At 36.1% G+C, this 24,893-nt stretch overlaps 1 protein-coding gene across 4 annotated transcripts; it reads left to right on the top strand.

Moving 5' to 3' along the window:
* The first annotated feature begins 16,903 nt into the window (after positions 1–16,903).
* Positions 16,904–23,191, top strand: LOC104219264 (deSI-like protein At4g17486). 4 transcript variants are annotated; one of them, XM_009769916.2, is made up of 4 exons: positions 16,904–17,280; positions 19,902–20,167; positions 21,317–21,604; positions 22,313–23,191. In XM_009769916.2, the coding sequence occupies exons 2-4, from the start codon at positions 19,927–19,929 to the stop codon at positions 22,555–22,557; spliced, it is 774 nt and encodes a 257-aa protein (XP_009768218.1). In that variant the 5' UTR covers positions 16,904–17,280; positions 19,902–19,926; the 3' UTR covers positions 22,558–23,191. The 4 variants fall into 4 exon arrangements, with proteins under 4 accessions (XP_009768218.1, XP_070016518.1, XP_070016519.1 ...); XM_070160417.1 differs by having other exon boundaries at positions 16,923–17,280; positions 19,848–20,167; XM_070160418.1 differs by lacking the exon at positions 16,904–17,280 and adding an exon at positions 18,275–18,913.
* Positions 23,192–24,893: the final 1,702 nt, after the last annotated feature.

The raw sequence follows: 24,893 nt of genomic DNA, 5'->3' as shown, positions 1-24,893 counted from the left end.
GGATATTGATTTTGTTATTGACCTGGTGCCGGGCACTTGGCCTCTTTCTATTCTGTCGTATTGTATGGCAGCAACGGAGTTGAAGGAGTTAAAGGAGCAGCTTCAGGAACTCCTTGATAAAGGGGTTCAATCGGCCTAGTGTATCACCTTAGGGTACGCCAATTCTATTTGTGAAGAATAAGGATGGCATTATGAGGATGTGCATTGATTATACGCAATTGAACAAAGTAACAATTAAGAACAAGTATCATTTTCCTCGCATTGATGACTTATTCGACCAGCTTCAAGGAGAGAGATTGTTTTCCAAGATTGATCTCCGTTCAGGTTATCACCAGTTGAAGATCAGAGACTCGGATATCCTTAAGATAGCTTTTAGGACCCGATATGGTCATTATGAGTTCTTGGTGATGTCTTTTGGGCTGACCAATGCCCCAGCAACATTCATGCATTTGATGAACAGCGTGTTCCGGCCTTATCTCGACTCATTTGCCATAGACTTCATTGATAATATTCTGGTGTATTCGTGTAGTCAGGAGGAGCACGCGGAGCATTTGAGAATTGTGTTGTAGAGATTGAGGGAGTAGAAGCTTTATGCAAAATTCTCCAAGTGTAAGTTTTGGCTCAGTTCAGTGGCTTTCTTGGTGCACGTGGTGTCCAGCGAGGGTTTTTAGGTTGATCCGAAGAAGATAGAGGCGGTTCAGAGTTGGCCCAGACCGTCCTCAGCCACAGAGATTCGCAGCTTTCTTGGTTTGGCGGGTTATTATCGTTGTTTTCTTCAAGGATTCTCATCTATCGCATCACCCTTGACCAAGTTAACTCAGAAGGGTGCTTCATTTGTATGGTCGGACGAGTGTGAGGAGAGCTTTCAGAAGCTCAAGACATCTTTGACCACAACTCCAGTGTTAGTTTTGCCATCAGTTTCAGGTTCATATACCGTGTATTGCGATGCTTCGAGAGTTGGTATTGGTTGTGTATTGATGTAGGGGGGTAGAGTTATTGCTTATGCTTCTCGTCAGTTGAAGCCCCATGAGAAGAGCTACCCCGTTCATGATTTGGAGTTGGCTACCATAGTTCACACATTGAAGATTTGGAGGCATTACTTGTATGGTGTGTCTTGTGAGGTGTTTACTGATCATCGTAGCCTCCAGCACTTGTTCAAGCACAAGGATCTTAATTTGAGATAGCGAAGATGGTTGGAGTTGCTTAAGGATTATGATATCACTATATTGTACCATCCGGGAAAGGCCATTATGGTGGTCGATGCCTTGAGCGGAAAGGTAGTGAGTATGGGGAGTTTCGCATTCTAGTTGGGGAGAGACCTCTTGCAGTTTATGTTCAAGCCTTGGCCAATCGGTTCGTGAGGTTAGATATTTCGGAGCCAGTCAGGTATTGGCTTGTGTGGTTTCTTGGTCTTCCTTATATGATCGCATCAGAGAACGCCAGTATGATGATCCGCATTTACTTGTCCTGAAGGACAAAGTTCAGCATGATGATGCCAGAGATGTGACCATTGGTGATGATGGGGTGTTGAGGATGCAGGGCCGGATATGTATGCCCAATGTGGATAGGCTTCGGGAGTTGATTCTGGAAGAGGCTCATAGCTCACGATATTTCATTCATCCGGGTGCCGCAAAGATGTATCAGGATTTGAGGCACTATTATTGGTGGAGAAGAATGAAGAAAGACATTGTGGGATTTGTAGCTCGGTGTCTCAATTGTCAGCAGGTGAAATATGAGCATCAGAGACCGGGTGGCTTGCTTCAGCGGATGGATATTCTAGAGTTGAAATGGGAACGGATCACTATGGACTTTGTAGTTGGACTTCCAGGGACTTTGAAGAAGTTCGATGCTATTTGGGTGATTGTGGATCGGCTGACCAAGTCCGCGCACTTTATTCCTGTGTGTACTACCTATTCTTCAAAGCGGTTGGCAGAGATCTATATCCGAGAGATTGTTCGTTTGCATGGTATCCCAGTTTCCATCATTTCAGATAGGGGCGCTCAGTTTACTTCGCAATTTTGGAGGTATGTGCAGTGAGAGTTGGGTACTCAGGTTGAGTTGAGCACAACTTTTTACCCTCAGACAGACGGGTAGTCCAAGCGCACTATTTAGATATTGGAGGACATGTTGCGTGCTTGTATCATTGATTTCTGAGGGTCATAGAATCAGTTTTTACCGCTTGTAGAGTTTGCTTATAACAACAGCTACCAGTCGAGTACTCAGATGGCTCCATATGAGGCTTTGGGAGGCGGTGTAGATCTCCAGCTGGTTGGTTCGAACCGGGTGAGGCTAGGCTATTGGGGATAGACTTGGTGCAAGATGTTTTAGAAAAGGTGAAGGTGATTCAGGAGAGGCTTCATACAGCACAGTCGAGGCAAAAGAGTTATATTGACAGGAAGGTTCGGGATGTGTCCTACATGGTTGGTGAGAAGGTTCTGTTGAAGGTTTCGTCCATGAAGGGTGTTATGAGGTTGGGAAGAAAGGTAAATTGAGTCCTCGGTTCATTAGGCCTTTTGAGGAGCTTTGGAGGATTGGGGAGGTGGCTTATGAGCTTGCTTTATCACCTAGCTTGTCGAGTGTGCACCCGGTATTTCATGTTTTTATGCTCCGGAAGTATATTGGGGATTCGTCTCAGGTTCTGGATTTCAGCACAGTTCAGTTGGATGATGATTTGACCTATGATGTGGAGCCAGTAGCTATTTTGGGTCGTCTGGTTCGAAAGTTGAGGTCGAAGCATATAACTTCAGTGAAAGTGCAGTGGAGAGGTCGGCCCGTAGAGGAGGCTACCTGGGAGACTGAGCGGGAGATGTGGAGCAGATATCCTCACCTGTTTGAGGCTTCAGGTATGTTTCTTGACCCATTCGAGGACAAACGTTTGTCTAAGTTGGGGAGGATGTGACGACCCGGCCAGTCGTCTCATGAGTTACCGCTCCATTTTCCCTATTTCTGCTTCTTATTGCTTTGTCTATCGGTTCTATTGGTGATCGGGTTGGTTGGATCGGGTTCGGAAAGGATTTGGTAAGGTTTGAGACACTTAGTCTCTTTTGAGGAAGCTTAAGTTGGAAAAGTCAATCGGATGTTGACTTATATGTTAGAGGGCTCGGATGTGAGTTCTGATGGTTCAGTTAGCTTCGGGAGGTGATTTGGGACTTAGAAGCGTGATCGGAATGAGTTTTGGAGGTTCAGAGTAGATTTAGGCTTGCATTGGCGAAGTTGATATTTTGGCGATTTCCGGTTGGTAGGTAAGATTTTGATATAGGGGTCGTAATGGAATTCCGAGAGTTGCAGTAGTTCCATGGTATCATTTGGGATGTGTTTGCAAAATTTCAGGTCGTTCAGATGTGGTTTGGTTGGGTTTTTGATCAAAAGCGTAATTCGGAAGATTTTGGAAACTGAGGCTTGAATCCGATGTGTTTTGGTTGAATTGATGTTGTTTGAGGTGTTTTGAAGATTGGTATAAGTTTGAATAAGGTTTTGGAATATGTTGGTGCTTTTGGTTGAGGTCCCGGGGGCCTCGTGGTGATTTCGGATGGTTGACGGAGAAGTTTGGAATTTTAGTGAGCTGCAGATTTTTGTTGCTTCTTGTATTTCCGCACCTGCGGATTGGGGACCGCAGGTGCAATCTCGTAGATGCATATAAGGGAGCCGCAGAAGCAGAATTGAGCTAGGGAGGCAGGAAACCGCAGAAGCGGTTAGTGGACCGCACCTGCGATGGCACAAGTGCGGTTGGTGCATGCAAATGCGAATCGAGGCAGAATAAGTGAAAACCGCAGAAGTGGTTCTTTGGCCATAAATGCGGTACCGCAGAAGCGGGTATATGGCCGCAGATTCGAAAATGCCTGGGCCAGAAGGTATAAATTGTGTCCTTCGCGATTTTTGAGCTATTTCACCATTTTTAAGTCGGCTTTGGAGCTTTTTGGACGATTTTGAAGAGAGATTTCAAGGGAACTTCATTGAGGTAAGGATTTTGGACCTAAAACTCGTTCCCATTGTATTATTTCACGGATTATAGCCATAATTAATGGAAATTAAGGGTTAAAATTGGGGAAACTAGGGCTTGGTATTGGAGAACTAGACTTGAGGATTTGAGGGACCTATTGTGGTTGGATTTTGGTGCTTTGGATATGTATGAACTCGTGGGAGATAAGGAACCCATTGATGTGAATTTTATCGAATTTTGAGGCGTGGGCCTGGGGGTCGGGTTTTGGTAATTTCGGGATTTGTGTTGTATATTAATTATTTTCGCTTGGGCTTCGTTCCCTTAGCATATTTTGTCGTTGTGATTCTGATTTTGGATAGATTCGATGCGAGTGGAGGCCGATTCGAGGGGCAAAGGCGTCGCGGGCTAGAGTTTGGACCGGATTGAGGTGATAATGATTGTAAATGATGTCATGAGGGTATAAAACCCCAGATTTGCATATCGTTGTGCTATATTGAGGTGACGCACACGCTAGATGACGAGCGTGAGGTTGTGCACTATTGGAGATTATAACTTAGTCCGTCCAAAATGACTGTTTTACCACGTATTTGACTGAAAACTATTTGCTATCATCATGTTTTGGGCTGAATGCCATATTTGGGCTTCGTGCCAACTATTTGAACCCTTAAGAGATTTTTATTGATATTTCCTCACTATTTTGACTTTATACTTAACTCAGTCATGCTATATCCAAATGTTTTTCATAACTCAACCATGTTTACTCTACTTTAACACTTAAATGACAGTTTACATGATATTTTGGGTTGAGCACTATGTTTTACTATTGCTCGAGTGGCTATGAGATTTTGACTGAGTAAGATCGAGGCCTATGTTGTGAGGAAATACTGATTATGATTATGAGGCCGAGGGCCTGAGATATGTACGCCACGAGGTGGCTTGTTGATATGAGGCCGAGGGTTTAGTGATGATGCCACAAGATGTCTTGATATTGCGTTTGGGCCGAAAGGGGCCCCTCCAGGAGTCTACACACCCCAGTGAGCACGGGTACCCATTATGATGTGAGAGATAACCCGGGCGCTGGTATTGTTGACATTGTAGCCCGAGGGGTAATCCTTTATGTGCTTATCTATCTTATTTGTCTGTCATTTACCAGTTTAATTGTTGAATAAGCCTTTCTTGAAGTTTAAACTGAACTTATATAATTTTACATATCTTTACTGAATCACTGCTCTTACCTGTTTTACTGCTTCATTATAGCCTATAATGTGCCTTATGTGATTTCATGCTCTCAGTCGTTTATTTATGATTATTACTCACTAAGTTGGAGTACTCACTTTACTCTCTATACCCTGTGTGCAGATTCAGGCGCATCTGGTCCGCTCCCGAGTGTTGATCTTTCCAGCTCAGGCGGATCTGAAGATTCTCTAGGTAGTTGCCGGTGTTCGCAGCCCAGAGCTTCTTCCCTTGTATTACTTCTCTTTGTTTTGGATTTGTATTGAACTTTGTAGACTTTCTTGTCTTATTCCGGATTTTTAGATGCTAATGACTAGTGACACCCCGGTATCGGGCTATGTGGGGTTGTATTCCGCAAATTATGCTATTATCGGCTACTTTGAGATTCTATTTATTATGCTTTAGACTTATTTTTTATGGTTTAATTGTTAAAAATTGGAGTGGGAAGTGTCGGCTGGCTTCGTCTTCACGAGCGGCGCCATCACGACCGGGTCCGGGTTTAGGGTCGCAACACTAAGATATTAATGTATTTTTATTGTTAAATTGAACGTTCATCCCGAGTAATAAGACTACGAGGATATTCACCAAAGCCACTAGAAAGCTTTATGATGGCCCTTATGAGAATTGGACTGATTTCCCATTCTCGCTGAAGAAGCAAACTTTCAATTAATTTAAGGTATAAATGTTCTTTTAAGTAGTTTAATAATTTATATTTATGATATTTCCATATAATAATTAATTTTTGAAATACAGAGCAAGTGTTTATGGGAACACACCGCTATAGCGCGGAAGTGGCTGCAAATTTTATCATAACGCTCGCAAGCGATTTTCGGATGCTTTCTCCGATGCTAGAAAGAAGAACAAGAAGCCTGACTAGTTACTTCAAAATTTATGGGATGATTTGCAAAGACAATGGCTTACCATAAAGTTCTTACAGAAGAGCGAAAAAAGAAAGAAATCTCGTGCATCCGAGAAGGGAGGCTCCTTGCACACTGGAGGTGCGATCAGCCTAGGGACAATGAAAAGAAGATTGGTACGTAATTGCTTAAATTATTTTAATTTTCAAAGTATCTATTCTGTTTATTAACTAAATTAATTTGTTTTCAGGAAAAGAAGTTGGGGCGTCCAATGAACCATGATGAGCTATTCAAGGAGACGCATATTGTAAAGAAGAAGAAATAGACGAATCAAGAAAGGTGAGTTGAGGACCGAGTCTCGACTGTATATGCAAGCTTTCACTTTTCTTTAAGTATTTTAATTTACTTTTATATAAATTTTGAATTACTAATTGAATTTAATTTTTCGTATAGGGTCACTACCAAACTAACATGGAGGAATTCATAATCCATCCGCACTCAGCCAGCTGGTGAATCGGGCGAGCCAACCCAACCTTCGGATGAGGATGCTGAAAGAATATGGTTGGAGTCTGCTGGCGGTCCAAAATGGGGAAAGGTATACGGGCTTCCTACTAAAAAGTTCCATCGCTGTAAGTATGGAATGCAAGGAATAGGGACTTCCTTGCAAGGCGAGTAACTTAATGGGAGAGCCTTTCCGCTATGCGGGAGACTATGACAAAGCTCATTCGAGCTAGAAGCGGCCAAGGAAAGACAAAAGGGTTAGAGATGCTCAATTCCTTGGCATGCAAGCTCAGATCAGAACTCTCCTATCTACTGGAGCTTTTCCGTTGCCCCGGTCTCGTGAGTCATCGCCAGAGGCTCGACCTGCACGTGATCGTTCCTCCCGTCCTCCCCGTGATCGTTCCTCCCATCCTCCCCGTAATCGTTCTTCCCGTCCTCCACAAGACCCTTCTCTATACCGTCTTGTAGATGAAAGTTCTTCAGACGGTGATGATGATGTTGTACAAAACGCTCCTTGACTTTTATATACTTTCAACTATACAAATAGAACCCGTTTTGAACTAGTTGTAATAAGTTTTAACTTGGTTTTGGATTTTTATGTTCAATTGAACTTTAATTTGTTAGTTTTAATGTATTTATTGATTGTTGTTGTATTGTTGTTGTTATTGTTTTATGTTGCTATTAGGTGTATTGGTATGCTGGCAGGTGGTATAACTGCCAAAACAGACATTTTATGCCAAAACTAAAACCTAGAAAACCGACCAAAGTTAGTCGATTTCTAATAAAAAAATATTTTTCTGCAGATTACCAACCAAAATTGGTCGGTAATCATTAAAAAAATTACAATTACCAACCAAAGTTGGTCGGTTAATGAACAAGGAATTCCCAGAATTCAACATTACCGACCAACTTTGGTCGGTATTGTTAAATTTTAATTTTTTTAAAAAAATATATATATTTTCATTTACCGACCAACTTTGGTCGGTAATTTTTTAAATTTAATAATTAATAAAAAATATAATTTAAATACACCGACCAACTTTGGTCGGTAAAATTAAATTATTAAAATATGTTTCCGACCAAAGTTGGTCGGTAAATATTTTAAATTCTTCAGATGGTCGTTTTAACATACCGACCAACTTTGGCCGGTATGTTAAAACGACCATCAAAATAGCGACCAAGCATATTTGAAAGGGTTTTCGTCGGTAATTAGATATAACCGACCAATGTTGGTCGATTTTTTTGGTCGGTATTTAGCGGATTTCTAGTAGTGATCTTGCTGAGTTTCATATATATATATATATTTACTTATTATAAATTTCTGGCAAAAATGATGGAAATTTTACACCCTATAAAAAAGCTTAGTACCCTATTTATTTTAAATAAATACCATTTAAAAAAATTATATTATATAGCTACCTTTTACACTTTATAGCAAAATATCTAATTATAGTTATATCCTACACTTAAGGCACCATATACGCTAATTAATATTTTTTCTCTCTCCTTTTTCAGATTTTCTCTCACATAATCACGTTAAATTTCACAAACCACATTCTCTCTCTTTTTGCATACACTTTACTCTCTTCTCCCACAAAACCACGATTGTTGCCTCTGTTCGTTGCCCTAGTGGTTATAGCAGAGATTTCTTTTCTGGTTCGACTCGACGTGGCTGAAAAAGCCAATTTCTGGTTCGTTACCCTAATGTGAAAATCTTGGATTTTTTTTTGGTTCTTTAAAATGGGTATGCAGGTAGCTACTGGAAAGTGAGAAAACCTGAACTTGGATTGGTTATTCTTGGATAAATACATATAAAGAGAGTTTGATCCAAGATTTTGATCATGGCTTCGTACTTGGGTATTCTTGGATAAATACAGATGAAAATTTGAACTTGGATCGGTGAGTTTGATCATGGCTTCGTAACTTGGAGTTGCGAGGAGTAGTACAAAAGCTACGATGGTACTGATGTGTCAAAAGCAATGTATAAGATGCGTGAGAACAGTGAGATTCAGGGTTTTTGCTCGACGGCGGATTCGTCGGAAATTAGGGTTTGTTCTTGAACAAAGACGACGGATTTTGGGGCTGAGCAACTTGTTTTTCTATTAATATATTTCAATGTATTTGCAACATATCATGCTGTATTTTCATGTATTTCATTGTATTCATTGTCTTTTTTTCATTGTAATTAAATGTATTTCGTTGTATTTCATTGAATTTACTGTCTTTTTTTCATTGTATTTCAGTGTATCCCGTTGTATTCTATGTATTTCATTGTATTCACTGTCTCGCTATATGCCATGAATGTATTCATATATTTTTTTTAATTAATATAATTTATGTATTCAGATGTATTATATAATTTCTCTAAAGTTTGCTATGTTTTTGGTGTATTTTTCGGTTGAGAATCTTTTTTATAACTGAAAATACAAAATTTGTGTGTTATAATTGAGTTTGTTGAGTTATATTAGGAGTCTATTATGTTAATTGATTCACTTTCCATTTTAAAAACAGTGTAATCCCCTATTTCATGCCGTGAATACAGTCGAATACAATAATATGTCCAATTGTAATCCCACGTTTCACTCCATGAATACAGTCGAATACACTCGGATACAACAACTGATTAGTTGGACTTTCCTGATTCACGCTTATTTTTGCTACTGTATTTATGAATACAATAGCTTAAATACATCAAATACATCTTATAATCACAAAAAAGGTATCTATAATCTGTAATATAGCAAATGATATTTATAAATGGCTAATTACTATAAAAGGTAGTGTTTTATGAAAATTTCTCAAAAATGATCAACTAACTATCCTTAGCTGGTCAGAGCTCCACCCTCAAGCTCAAGCCCAATATATTGCGAGTATATTTTGTTATTGTAGCAATGATTATTGTTGTTATTGTTTTAAAAAAATTTTTAGTTTTTGTGGTCCAATCACAAAAATAGCAAGGTTAAACTGTTTAACGCTAATTTTGTCGACATCTCCCCGTTCTTTTTCCAATGTCTTATTATCGCGACGGTGACTGAACTTAGAAGGGATATATATTACAGTAACTTTTTATGTTCTTTATTATTTAGTGGGGAAAATATTTACTAATACTATAGATAGGCTATGATGAAAATTTTCGCCCCAAAAAAACAATCAGCCATCTTTTTCTTTTTATTGGTTTTTTTCTTTGGGCATTTTGGGTAAGTTTCAAAGCAAATAGTTTCTTCTATATATCTTGACATTTCATAAGAAATCTTCAATACTAGATTTGAAGAGTAGCATTTTTTAAACAAAAGTATAACAGTTAAAAAGAAAGTATAGATGCATTTCAAGTTTGAACAAATATTAGTAGTTTTTTTTTTTTTTGGTTAAAGCAAATATTAGTAGTCTAAGTAGAACCTAACGTATTTAAACGTTAATTTTGTCAAATGTGCATTGAATTAGCTTCTTTAAAGAAACGTAAAATTTACTCTATTAAATTCATGTACTATGGAAAAATGATCAAAATATTTTTAGTTTCTTCTTATATTTTCAAATAATTCCAAAGATACCTACTTTTTGTTATAAATATATATTATATTATGGATGTTCATTTAGTACTCCGTTGTAAAGCTTATTATTTCGGTACTCCGTTATGGATAAATATTACCCCTAGCAGAAAATTATCTATATCTGGTACAGTAGCAGCTTACAAGCAACTTACAAGAAGCTTACACAACAACTTGCAGTAGCAGCTTGCAGTAGCAGCTTACACAGCAGCTTACAGGCAACTTACAGGCAGCTTGCAGTAGCAGCTTACACAACAGCTTGCAGTAGCAGCCTACACAGCAGTTTCCTTTCTTCTATAAATAGAGGAGATTTTAGTTCATTATGTACATGAATTTGAAGTTGAATAATAAATCTCTCTCTCTCTCTCTCTCTCTCTCTCTTTGTCTTTGATTTCTTTACTTTAAAGTCTTTATTTTATAACACGTTATCATCACGAGACTCTGTCATTTTGAGCACTTACCTCAAATTTAATTCCTATTTCAGTGTTCATCTCCGATGTATGGCGAAGCTCTTTACCCCCGGCAGAAGATTATCAATATCTGGTATAATAACAGCTTACAAGCAACTTACAAGAAGCTTACATAGCAGCTTGCAGTAGCAGCTTACACAACAGCTTGCAGTAGCAGCTTACACAACAACTTCCTTATAAATAGAGGAGATTTTAGTTCATTATGTACATGAATTTGAAGTTGAATAATAAATCTCTCTTTCTCTCTACTTGTCTTTGATTTCTTTACTTTAAAGTCTTTATATCATAACACGTTATTATCACGAGACTCTGTCATTTTGAGCACTTACTTCAAATTTAATTTCTATTTCAGTGTTCATCTCCGATGTATGGCGAAACTCTTACATCCGTGGTAGATCTTGTTCATTCCAAGCATCATAAGGCAGATTATATCCTTGAGGTGGTGAGCTTTTCTTCTTTGCAGTAGAGATGTGGATATCACTTACGTCTGGAGTGGCCAAATTTGTGTGAAGTAATTTGAGCTTTTTGCTTATATTTGGTTTAATATCTTTATCATTGCTTGTTTGGTTATATGCTACGTATACAGTACCTATTTTGGTATTTATTTCCTTCATCCTAGTTATCATAATAAAGGATTATAAAGTGGATAACATTGTTAGATCCACTTATACTCCAGCAGAGTTTGCAAGAAATATACAACCACCAGAAGTGGTTATGTTTCGTATATCTCATTGTAACTAAATTTTTGTTAAACACCAGAAGTGGTATATGTCTATGGCCACCAGAAGTAATAATTTAGGCTTTCTATGGTTACAATTGAAGATAAGCTAGAGAAAATATTTCTCTATATTACTTGCATGCCTCGATTTGCTTCTGAAGTAGCAATATCTTAAAAGAGGTTCTAAGCTGTCACACAATTTGGTGTGATTAATGCTCGCTCAATTAATTATGTTCCATTCCCTGAATTATGAGAACTTTTGATAAATATTAATTCATTCCTGAAGTGAATGTGACAATATTAATAAAGCTCGTAAATATGAACGTGCTTTTGATGTAAATGTATTACAATTCACCTCCAGAAGAGGTAATATGATTGAAAGAATATATACTCAATTTTTCCTATTTTAAATTTGCTCCTGAAAAAATAACACAATTGAAATTTTCTCCTGAAACAGAAAAATATTATGAAAATGTGTCTTTCTGTGCTTAAGCAAAATAATAAGCTATTCAAAGTTATTTTTGAAGCACTTTTTCATTCTCTGGAGTGAATGAAGAAATACCACAACTCACCTCCTGAAGAGGTAGAATAACAAAGGATATAAATCTTGCTTTTGTGGCATAAAGATCATTGTCGCACGTACCCGTTATACGTAAAATATCTTGGAAAATTTTATAAATTCCATTCCAAGGCAAAAGTATTCTTGTAGAATGCTTTCTACTACAACCATATTAATATGTTATGGTTAGTTATCGAGTTCCCTGAAGGAAATAACAACCCATGTATCTTTCCCCGAAGGATGTAATGACTATGTGGTTGCCGATTTGATATAAAATATTCAGATGTTAATGGTGTTTCTCCCTGAATGAGACATTTGTCACAAAGTTGGTGGTAAAATTACTGAAATTCTTAATTTCTTACATTTATAAATTTAGAATTGTCTTTATAATGTTCATTTTATTATGATTTTCTCTCATGATACCAGAAGTGTCTGAGCAATATTTGATAGTACAAAATATATCAACAACTCCTAAAGAGCTAATTGTTTGTCTAGAAGATACATGACACTAGTAGTGTCTGATAAATATTTGATTGTGGAAAATAAATTGAAGGCTCCCGAAGAGCTTATATGCAAGTTTGTCATTCATATTATATGATTGTGGTCAAAACATATGTTGTAGTAAACCCGAAGTTTACTAATACAACTGGCTATCATATTGGGACTACAAATGATTGGAAGATTGAAAATATTCACGTTTCAACAATCATAGGGGGTAAAATAATATGTATATCTTCAATTTGTACTACATCATGTATCATAGTAAACCAGAAGTTTACTAATGCAATAAACTAGAAGTTTATTAAGAGATAGCACATGTCATGATAAACTTGAAGTTTTCATTTGCTATTTTTAAATGAGCTATTTGAGAATTCTGATAAGCATATACTGAAGAACTAGAAGATTCTTCAATAATTCTCTTGTGCTGCTTGTTCTCATAATAAATTGGTTATACCGGCTAAAGTTAGGACTAAGACCCCTGAATTCTGGAATATATACAGGTGAATATGGGCCCATTCACCTATCATGTGAACCACTTATAGATGCATATATAAGATGGTTACATGTGTGTTCATTGTCAACTTGCAGTTTGGCATTTGAAATTGCTTTTCTCAACTAAGAGCATAACTTTCAGATTATGAAATTAGGACAGTTCATCTTGATAATGTTGGTTTATATCCAAGTTGGTTTAGCATTGAATACCTCCTATTAATGACTAAACCATTGCTTATGAGAACAAAGCTACATGTGTTGGTCTAAGATTTTCTAAATTACATATAGCATCACTTGTATGCATCAGACCAACAATATATGATAAGTCCTCCCCTCATAATTGGTTTAGGATCAGAAATCAAATATTTTTACTATCTTTTGATGTGTGGTATATGATTAATTCTCTACCATAATGCACAAAGATATGTTTCCAAAAGAAGATTGGGGATATATGTTAGTTTTTCTAACATTTTGGGGATGGAATAAATAGCTGAAAAATATGCTATATGAATCGAATTATCATTAATATGATCCTCACTTAGAAGATAATTCAACTAAAATGCCAGAAGCATTTGCTGATCCAAAATTAAATATCATATTTCAGCTGCAAATGCTCCTATTAAAATTAAAGTCCCTGAAGGATATAGTTTACTGTACGCATGAAGCGTGGTAGACCAATCAGTTCCAAAGGTAACAATCCTTGAAAAATGATAGGAGCTAATGATCATAATGAGGAGGAAATGAGCTCTAGAAAAGCCCACGATATAACATTTCATGAAACACCAGAAGAAGTTCAGGTACCTGAAAATAAATAAAGTGATGAGATCTCAATAAGTTATGTCGCTTAGGAACCGATACAAAATGATCGTCGACGATATATTTGATACAATATAGTGTATAATATTGTAAAAGATTGTGAGGGTCGGACCTGTAGTCCAGGCACCTGGAGATGTCATGCCATTTAAATGCAAGGCATAACGTATATGACTCATTTGATTAAGTATATATGAAGATCCCTGAAGGATTTAAAATGCTTGAAGCATATAATTCAAAGTCTCAGAAAAATTACTCGATCAAATTATAAAGATCTTCGTACAGTTTAAAGCAATCTGGGCGTATGTGGTATTATCGCGTCATTGAATATTTGCTGAAAGAAAGTTACATATATGATGTTATTTTTTCATGTATTCAGAATTTGATATACTTGCTGTTTATGTTGATGACATAAATCTTATTGGAACTCCAAAAGAGCTCCAAAAGGCAATTAGATATCTTAAGAAAGAATTTGAGATAAAAGATCTTGAAAAGATAAAACTTTATCTTGGTCTGCAAATTGTACATTTAGCGGACATGATCTTTATCCATCAATCTGCCTATACAGAAAGGGTCTTAAAACGCGTTTACATGGACAAAGCGCGCTCATTGAATACACCAATGGTTGTTCGATCATTTGAAGTGGATAAGGATTTGTTCCGACCACCAGAAGAGGATGAGGAACTCCTTGGTCCCAAAGTATCCTATCTCAGTGCAATTGGTGCACTAATGTATCTTGCTAATGCTACAAGGCCTGACATAGCATTTTCTGTTAATTTACTAGCAAGATATAATTCTTCTCCTACACGGATTAAGGATCCGTTCTTACCTCCAGAAAAGGATGATGAACTCCTTGATCTTGATATACCCAAGTCTCTGCACTGTACTCTTTTTCCCTTGCTCGAATTTTTTTCCCACTAGGTTTTTCCTAGTAAGGTTTTTAATGAGGCATCTTGCAATGTATATTATTAGTGTACTCTTTTTCCTTGACTAGGATTTTTTTCCCCACGGGGTTTTTCCTAGTAAAGTTTTAACGAGGCACATAATAATGAACATCCAAAGGGGAGTGTTTTGAAAATATTATTGTGAATATTCATTTATTACTCGGCTGTAGATAATCTTCCTGAAGAAGATTATCCATTTAATACTTCATTGAAGTTTTCTACAAATAGCTGATGCAGGCAGGTTGCAAGCAACTCAATGAAATAACTTATAGCAACTTCTTGATTTGATGAGATTAGTTTAAATTGATCTGAAATAGTGGTGGATAATATTCTCTACGAATTAAACTTTTGAGAAGATGGAATACAAGATTGGAATGCGGAGACTCAAATATTTGAAACAAGGTTTTCATCAGGGGGAGTAAATTATGCGATTCACTCTTTTTCCTTACAAAGATTTTTTCCCACAGGGTTTTCCTTATAGGTTTTTAATGAGGCACCTAGCAATGCGTATTACAAAATATGTGTACTCTTTTTCCTTCACTAGGATTTTTTCCACGGGATTTTTTTCTAGTAAGGTTTTAATGAGGCACATTATCTTTTAATGAACATCCAAGGGGGAGTGTTATAAATATATATTATATTATGGATGTTCATTTAGTACTCCGTTGTAAATAAGCTTCCTAAAGAAGCTTATCATTTCGGTACTCCGTTATGGATAAATATTACCCCGACAGAAGATTATCTATATCTGGTACAGTAACATCTTACAAGCAACTTACAAGAAGCTTACACGGCAGCTTGCAGTAGCAGCTTATACAGCAGCTTACAAGTAACTTACACAACAGCTTGCAGTAGCAACTTACAAGCAGCTTGCAGTAGCAACTTACAAGCAGTACACAACAACTTGCGATGGTAGCCTACATAACAGCTTCCTTTCTTCTATAAATAGAGGAGATTTTATTTCATTATGTACATAAATTTGAAGTTGAATAATAAATCTCTCTCTACTTGTCTTTAGTTTCTTTACTTTAAAGTCTTTATTTTATAACACTTTTCTTTTTCTTTCCTCTTGCCATTTCACGGGCTTCAACTTTAGCTTGTCCTTTACTCAATTGTAAATTTTCTTTGTCAGATAACTTTATTCTGTAAAACCCAACAGCCCAAAAAAAAAAAATTACAAACAAAACTAGTACATAGGGGTTTAATGATTAAGAATGAGCTTTCCAAAAATATTTTTAGTACCAATTACCTTAAAGGCTTAAATTGTAAGAAATATTTTCTCAAAAGATTAATTTTCATCAAAACAAGAAAAAATTACTTAAAAAGGGATTCTTTTATAAATAGCAACCTTTGCTCCTACTCTCCATCAACAATTAGATATTTATCGTTTAACTTTATTTTCTAAGATCTATTGTTAACCTTTTAATGCTCCAAAATATAACAACAATACTATTCTCATGCTTTGCAATCTTCTTCTTTTATTTATATCCAAAAGATTTTAAACACACATAAAATGATCTAAATAAATTTTTAAAATGAGCAAAAATTCCGTCTGACAAGATAAAAAGTATTTACACAAACGTTTCACGTACAAGGTAAACTATAAGTAATAACTTTTTATAATAAATAATAATGATAACCTCCTAAAAGTGATAACTAATTTATTATCATAGGTTAAACTATACTAATAGTATAATTTTCTTTTCACTATTAGTGTATACTCCAAATTAAATCTTCAATAATATTATTTTTCATCACTAAAGATTATGATGGAATAGATAAAATCCCTCACCCTTAATTATATATTTTGAGTTCGAGTGAAATTTTTTTATACAATCAAACATCTCTATAATAGACTCGTTTATTTTGATAAATGTTAATTGCTATAGTGAAATGCTGTTATAAAGAACATATATTATACTATCATATAATAATCGATTTTCAGAAAAACTTGCTTGTTATATAGAAGTCTGACTGTATCTACTTGCTTAGACGCAAAATAGTCTAGCAGGTACTAGATGGGAAACCCCCAAAAAATATTCCATCAAACTCATTACTCCGTCCGGTTCACAATAAGTGACCAATTTGCTTTTTCATTTTGGTTCAACATAAGTGTCCAGTTATGTAATCAAGAAAGAATTCAATTTGTTTTTATAAAATAATCCCTATGTATATATTCCTAAAAAGTTTTCTTATCCCTTACATTAAATATTTAATTAGGGGTAATTTAGTCATAGTAGGTATTTTTATATAAAATTTAGTATTTTCTTAATAGGCGTACTAAAAGCAAATTGGTTTATGGTGTATCGTAGCACCTATATTTTAGGCCCAAAAGAAAGGGGGAAAATTGGGAGGGAGATTAGGAGGGAGAGACAGAGAGTGTGCGCGTGTGTCCTGGCTTCCGTCAGTTTCTGCTTAGCTTCTGAAATCTGGGGTCTCTTCAAATTCCTCTAATTTCTTCTTCCTTTCCTTTTTCTTAAAGTAACTTTTTACTATTTCTTAGTGTAGTAAGCAAATTCCAACAACATTTGTTGTAGGTTGGTATTCATACCTTTAGCAGTGTAAGTTACTGGGTTTTTGTCACAACACAAGTAATAACTCTGGGACACAATTAGCCCCATTTCAGTGTGATCTGTCTTTCTCCTGTCTTTACAACAGAATTGTTGTAAAAGCTGCTGCCTTTGCAATACTCTTCTAATGGCAATATGTAAGTCTTTCTTCTTCTTATTCCTCATCATTTCTTGATGTTTCTTTAAAAGCTTTAACCTTCTTTTTTTTTTGTTCTTCTTTAAAGTTTGGATCTTTTTCACCTAATTCTTGGCTAAAGTTTGTGCTTGTTCCACAAGTGCTTGTAAAGTCTTATTAACTGTAAATGTTTCAATATAGCAGCAAGATCTGATGTAGAATTGGTATTTTTACTAGTCGGATTGTACTATTCTTTACCTAATTGCTCCATTTTCCCTTTCTTCGTTTTTTCATTTGGTTTCCATAAATATGCAATTTGTGTGTCCTAAGAGAAATTTTTGGTGGTGGGGTTTGGATGAAAATTTTGGGAAAATGAATTTTTTGTTTTAGGAAATTTAATTAGCTTTTATGTGGTGATTACCTGCCCTAAGAGGGGTATCAATTGGTTAGGTTGAATTAGTAGTTATACAAAATTCTGCCTGCCACATCTGGAGCAAAATAGAATTATATTTTTAGTGGATGTTGACAATTGCATAATGATTGCCAAATGATTCAATCTGTTTACTTTCGTTGCTTTTGACTTGGACTTTGAACCCTCCACACCTTGATGTTTTTTCTTTTTTCCTAAAATAAGTAGGTAAGGATGTTGTTACATGCTATTTTCTCTTCAATACACTCTGGTCAATTCAGCTTTTTGAAGTCCTTTTCGAACGGCCGCTTCCCCATATTCTATTTGTCATCTTCTCTTGGCAGTTCAGTTTGTCTTGATACATCTAAGTTTCGTCATTTTGTTACAATGATTTGTTCGCTATCTGAGAAAAGATGTGAGGTGAAGGTTTCTAGTAAAAGCTCATCCTAAGCATGTACATTTATTAGAAATGATAATTAGGAACATCGCAAACCTGATCACTAAAGCTGAAGGCGAGCCAACTTAGTTTCCTTTTTCCAATTGAGTTGTCTTCATGTTTCAAGTTAGTAATAGTTCATCTGAAAATTTTATAGCTTCGAGTGATAGCAGTTATAGTAAACAAAGAAAAAGTGGTTTCTTATGCATATCTCTTCATGATTGTAACTGCAAGACAATTAGATTGTGCATATCCGTTTCTATATGAGCAAATTTATCCATTAGACTGGCTGATGAATAGATATGGCATTTCTCCCTTGAAATTTAACTTTGACTTTTCTTTTGAACCAAAAGTAGATTAAAGAAATAGCCATTATTGGATGCACACTACAGATGATAGTACACATTAGTGGTTCCCCACTCATCCATATAGTGGACTTCTCTTTGAAGTTGAAAGAGACATGTATCCTATTGCTATACTTTTTCTCCCTGTCTTACTCTTTCTCCCTTCTGAAAGATTCGTTCTTAATATTCTTTCTAGGTAATTTCTTTGCCATTGACTACAGACACTTACCTCTCTCTGTTGAGTACTTAATCTATTATTCAACAATTCAAGGTTAAGAAGTTAAAAGTAGGCGCTATTTCACCAGAGAAGCTGCACAAGTAGATCATTGCATATCCTCAAAGGGTCAAGTGTGGTTATTATAGACCAGCTAACTTGATAAATGAAATACGCTGCCATTGTTACACTTTTCTGCAAAACGGAAATAGAGTTTCCCATTTGCATGATACTGTTCTCAGCAAGTCAAAGGTGCAGTTGAACAATAAGTGCTATGTGCTACCTTGCATGTGATGTGGTTCATGATCTAGTATGAAGTTGGATAGAGAACGTTGTCTGGGAGGCAAGGCTTATATGTGGCTGATTTGATCTCATGGTCATCAAAGTTGATTTTTTGATGGATGAGAATAAAATGATATCGAACATGCAGTTGATAGTTTAGCTACAGCATCTCTAATTTTGTCCTACCTTCTTATAGAATTCATCATTAAATCTCTCATAAACCAGATTCAGGTATAGGGCTAGTCAACGAAATGTGCTCCATTGGTTTTTGTTGACGATTATGTTTCTTCCAATCTCCTTTTTTTCCCAAGTCCTACTACATTGTAATCAAAGTTATTTAAATGAGGGAAAGAAATTTAAGGGCAGCAGAATGTCAGTAAGTGTAAGGCCAAAACTTTGTTTAAATCTTGTTTCCTGACTATCAGTGCTAAAGCACGCGATATAACTTAGTACAATAAAACGATTATGGACTGTTGTTGAATGAGAACTATAACTAACTCGTGAATCTGAAGGAAGCTGCACATAATCCAAAGGTCAACCAGTATGAGTTTTCCGAGGTGACGAAAGTAATGTTTCAGCTTGTTCTAGTGATAAATGATGTTTAGTGCTTTGGATAAGGAAGCAAATGATATGCTCTATTTGTTGCAGAGATAAAGCACGTGTTGTGAAGCATGGCATCAATAGTATTACATGCCTAACCTTATCCAGTGCAGTGTTTTTCACTTTCAGCATACAATTATTGGTGTATTTCTGTTCAGCTGATGCAAGTTTGACCTAATCTTTTTAAATATTGTGTGAAATTAAACAGCCATGATTATTGATCTTTCCGTGGTTTTGCTTTCTCCTCGTCTCGTTCTCTCTTCTTTCTTACTTAATTTCTTCTGATTTTTCTTTCTTTTTTCAGTCTTTTGAATTCTTAAAGCTCCTTAAGATGCCTTATGCTTCTCGGTTCATGCAGAGAGCAAGATGCTAGTGGGCCTTGAATGAACCTTAATTTCGGTAGTGAAAGGAAAATGACCTCAAAACCAAAGAAAGGATGGAAATCGATTGTGCCTCTCCATTTGAAGACCAAATCAGCAGCACATTTTTGTTTGCTACCCAAAGCGAAGTCAGATCGATACGGTCCTGGTGACACACCTGTTTATCTCAATGTGTATGACTTGACTCCTATGAATGGCTATGTATATTGGGCTGGCCTTGGTATCTTTCATTCTGGTGTAGAAGGTATCAGCCTTATTAGATTTTCCCTCTTTTCTTTAGAGTTATTTGTTGTTATTTATGTGGCAATGCACCCATGCAATATCCATTTTTGTTTTTCGATATGTTGCTCCTACAATTGGAGATACATGCTCTTTTGGGGGGTTTTGCTTTATATATTGCTATTCCTGGTTCTGTTTGATCACATGTACCGCAGTACATTTCATCACCCGATGGATTAGTTTGTCTATCTTGACTTGTGATTTAGCTAAGATGTTAGCTAAAGTCTTGTGTTCAGATTCAGAAATCAGAACTTATTTCTTGGATATATCCATGTAGGATCCATCCTGTAAATGTGGTTTACTTAGTCAAGAATAGATAAATGCATTTATCATGTATTGGTGGTCTAGCTTAAAGTTGGAAATCTAACTCAAATCTCAATTCATTGGAACATAAGTCAAGTTTGCTCTTCATTATTTGGTTTTAAACTTAAAATGTGGCGACTCGGGAGTCATTTTGGATCCTGGTGCCTCTCAATAATTGTCAAAATTCTCCTAAAGTTGTATTGGTTAGAGAGATGGACTTCAAAAGGATTTTATACTTTTTCTGGCAAGAGAGATTCCTCTGAACTGAATCATGGATGCATCAGAAAGTTGTTAAACAACTTAACAAGTCTAAATGCATGTTGTCTTCCTTAACAACTTAACGGTCATGTCAGTTTCTTTCTTCTGTTTCATGAGGCAAGATTGTATTGGTATTGATTACTTATCAATATATATATATATTGTATTGGGAGACAATGGTCTTGAATTTGGGGGATTGGAAAGTTGTGGAGTGTGTAAGAATCATATTACACTCCCATTTCTGTATTTCCAAATTCGTTCATTCACAGAAGATAGTAGAAAGGTCTTTTGTGCATCTCTTTTTTGATTCCTATATTGGTTTTAGTCCCCCGGAGAAAGCATTACGTTGGATATTTAAAATTTTTGATAGGGGAATCCCAATGAAGTGTTAACCGTTGACCATTGCATCTTAATAGTTCAATGAGAACTAATGAACCGTATGTTAAACTTTACATGGAAAAAGGAGAACTGTGAGTGGATCTGCTGCCTGAATTAGTTGTATTTGGTCCCTCATACTTTTGTATGTTCAGTTAATCTGACCTATACTTTACAGTTCATGGTGTAGAATATGCATTTGGAGCTCATGACTATCCAAGCAGTGGTGTCTTTGAAGTTGAACCACGGCAATGCCCAGGGTTCAAGTTCAGGAAGTCGATATTCATTGGGGCTACAAAGTTGGATCCCTGTCAAGTTAGAGAATTTATTGAACGTCAAGCTGCTAGCTATAATGGTGATACGTATCACTTGATTGTGAAGAACTGCAACCATTTTTGCAACGATTTATGCTACAAGCTGACTGGGAAAAGGATTCCAAAATGGGTGAACAGACTTGCAAAATTAGGTAACCTTCTGTCATTCCACCTCTCTTGAATTAGCAATAATATGACGGACCTTACAAGCATTTGGCTCTGGATTTATCAGTTGACTTGGTCTTGGAGAACTAAACTCATAAATTCCGGCGCTTTCATAATGAGAATTCATCTAATTCTCTTTTCCCCATCTTGGTATACTGAAGTCCTCAACTGCAGTAAATATGAATATATGGATTCCCCTAGGCATCAGTTTGGTTATACTAAACAGTGCTTGGTAGAGGGAAGCGCGAAACAATTTCCTTTGCCTCTGTCATACACAAAATGTATAAGATATTACCCTCACAGAACATAGCATTTGGAGGAAATTGTTCTTTTTACTTCCCCAAGTTTTAAGCAAAATAGCTCCTTTTGATAATACTACTTGAGATGTTTATGCATGATAATCAGTAATCGGTGTGATCCACTGAATGTAGTTCGGGACTATGCTCCTGAAAATGTTCTTGTAGAAAAGAAAATAGTTTGTCATTTAAAAACTAACTGCATGAAATTACTTACAGTAAGTATGAGTTAATAACTTTGAGAAGAGGAAAGGAACCTGTTTGAGTGTGTAAAAGTTTTTACACCGGAGCTCGAAATTAAATTCAAAAAGAAAATATAGGGTTTGGTTCTCATGTTTTTCGAGCTTATTAATGATTGCAAATGATAAGCTTCATTCTTTTATTTTTTCGTGTATATAGGTTCAACATTCAACTGCATGCTACCCGAGGCTCTGAAAGTTGCTGCGGTGGAACATGACCCTAATGGCCCTGAATATGATAGTGAGAAAAGAAGGCTGAGAAGTGCTTTCAGTTGTCTTTCGTCAATTTCAACAAGGCAAAGGCAGTTATCGACATCTTCGTTATTTCTGCAGTCACCCTTGAAAGGGTGCTTACCATCTTGGGAGTTAAGAAAATCTAACAACAGGTCTCTGAAGGAAAGGTAAGATAATGGACCCTTCCAATTTCTTGGAATTTGTTGAACAGAAATGTTATGAAGGTTATTTCATGTATTCTTGGGAAAAATGAAAAACCAATCAGAGTGACATGCTTAGGAAGGGGTAGTATTTGTAACATGACATTTCAGTGTATGTAAAAAAAGAATTCCTTATTTGATTGCTTCTTTTGAGAAAGTTTGCCACACTTGGAAGTTGAAGCAGTGAGTTGTTGGATCAAGATGAATGGAGATGCTTGCACCCAAGAGTATAGCCTAGTGGTCAATAAAGTGGGTGGAGATTGGAGAACTATGAGGTCTCACGTTCAAATTCTATTGGAGTCGAAAATACTAGGTCACATCTGTCTAAATTTTGGTAGATAAAATTATTAGATACTTGTGTTGGTCGGAGGTAGTAGGTACCCTCTGGAATTAGTCGAGGTGTGCACGAGCTGGCCTGAGCGTCACAGTTAGCATTTGACAAAGGCTATAGTATTTGACAAAGATTCTGAGGTAATAGATACTAGCTGGAATGGCAAAGAAGAAGTTATGTACTATAATCGCTACAGATTACAACGGGACAAAATGGCTAAAGTCCCAAGTAGTGGAATCCAATAGGCAATAAATCGATATTATTTCAAGTTAAAGCTCTTCGCGCTGTTGACAAACTCCTCATGTTGTCAACTTTGCCGTTTTCCATTTTCCTTTTTAATATTTATTTTTTCCTAATAATCTAGTTCTCTTTGTTTCACACTTTATTCTCGCATTGGATGCAACAAAATGTAGTTACAGTTGAATTAATTGATTAGAATAATGAAATAAATGAGAGTAAATACCTTAAAACTCGCTTAGATTATCACCTTTTGGTCAGTTTTTTTACCTAAATTATCGCCTGTCTCCAAAACCTATTGAACTATATCCTCCTTTATATCAAAACTCCTCGTCGCATTTTTAATGGTGCGTAATTTTTAATTTTTAATTTTTAAAACTCCTCGTTGCATTTTTAATTTTTTTTCCCGCTTTTTTGCTTCTCACTCTCTCAAAGGGAGTGGAACACACTCTCTATGCCACCTCAACATTTAGGGGGTTAATAATATGCATTTTCCCTTTCATAAAAGAACAAAACACTATAAATGTTTTAGAAAGAACACAATCTTTCTGGAAAGGCATGTGAACAACCTTGGAATTGGTAGTTTCATCAACTAGTCATCACTAATACTTAACAAGTAATAAATTTTTCGACTACCATATCAATATCCATGAAAGATTCATGGGGTTCGAATAATCGTATCATCTAGTTCTTTTAAATAATATAGACATTGCGTCTAACATTCGCTTTTGTCATGCATAAGCTAAACGTCCCCACATTTCAAACATTTCATGTGCCTTTTCTATTATTCACTAATCTTTAAAACAATTTGATACCATTGTGTGATCAAATTTGGTATGCCGTTATTTGGGTGCTTGTTTTAGTCCAAAAAGGAACTTAACAAATCTGCACATCTTCTTTTCTTTTTCAGGAACCACAAATCCTTTAGGTTGTTTCATATAAATTTCTTCCTCCAAATCTTTATTTAAGAAAGATGTTCTCACATTCATTTGATGGATTTCAAGACCATACAATGCAACCAATGCTACTAACATCCTTATAGATGTAATTCTCATAACCAACGAGTATGTGTCAGAATAGACAAGGTCTTCTCGTTATCTAACACTTTCACAACATGTCTTGTTTTATACTTGTCAATAGTTTCGTCATCTTTTATTTTCCTGTTAAAAATCCCTTTTAGAACCTAACAGTTTGTTCCTGGGATGAAAATCAACTAACTCCCAAGTACAATTATTTTAATATGGATTCTATATTACTATTGACCATCGCGTTTTTGGAAGTTGTGCTTTTAAGGAAGACGTAACTTCTTTAACAGTTTGGTATTTTCCAATAGAGATGTCAGAAACTCTGATCCAAAAGAAATAGTTGTCCTTTGACGTTTACTAAGTCTTGATTTTCCTCATTAAACATACTTTCTTTGCTTCTTCCCGAGGCCGCTTAGATTTTTCACGAGAAGACACATTCATTTTTATATGGATAAATAAGAATATTATCCGATTCTAATACCGTATTAATATGAATGTCAGAATTTTCTGATTTAGAACCAGAAAACGATACATTACTATTGGTTGCATATCATATGAAAACGTAATCAATGGTTTTCGGTCCAATCTTTACCCTTTTGGGTTTAGGAACTTGCACTTTAGCTAAGCACTCCCACACTTTAAAATATTTTAAGTTGGGGCGTCCTTCCTTTCCATTTTTCATATAGAATAGATTGCATTTTTCTATGAGGAATG

The sequence above is a fragment of the Nicotiana sylvestris genome, chromosome 10, assembly GCF_000393655.2.
Source record: "Nicotiana sylvestris chromosome 10, ASM39365v2, whole genome shotgun sequence".
Lineage (NCBI taxonomy): Eukaryota > Viridiplantae > Streptophyta > Magnoliopsida > Solanales > Solanaceae > Nicotiana > Nicotiana sylvestris.
This window is presented reverse-complemented; position numbering and strand designations above follow the sequence as displayed.

What these genes read in the sequence shown, in the direction of transcription:
- LOC104219264 (XM_009769916.2), top strand. Translation starts at nt 19,927, where the DNA reads ATGAACCTTAATTTCGGTAGTGAAAGGAAAATGACCTCAAAACCAAAG. An exon ending in CTTTCATTCTGGTGTAGAAG is followed by an intron (nt 20,168 to 21,316) that starts GTATCAGCCTTA and finishes TATACTTTACAG; the next exon opens with TTCATGGTGTAGAATATGCA. An exon ending in GAACAGACTTGCAAAATTAG is followed by an intron (nt 21,605 to 22,312) that starts GTAACCTTCTGT and finishes TCGTGTATATAG; the next exon opens with GTTCAACATTCAACTGCATG.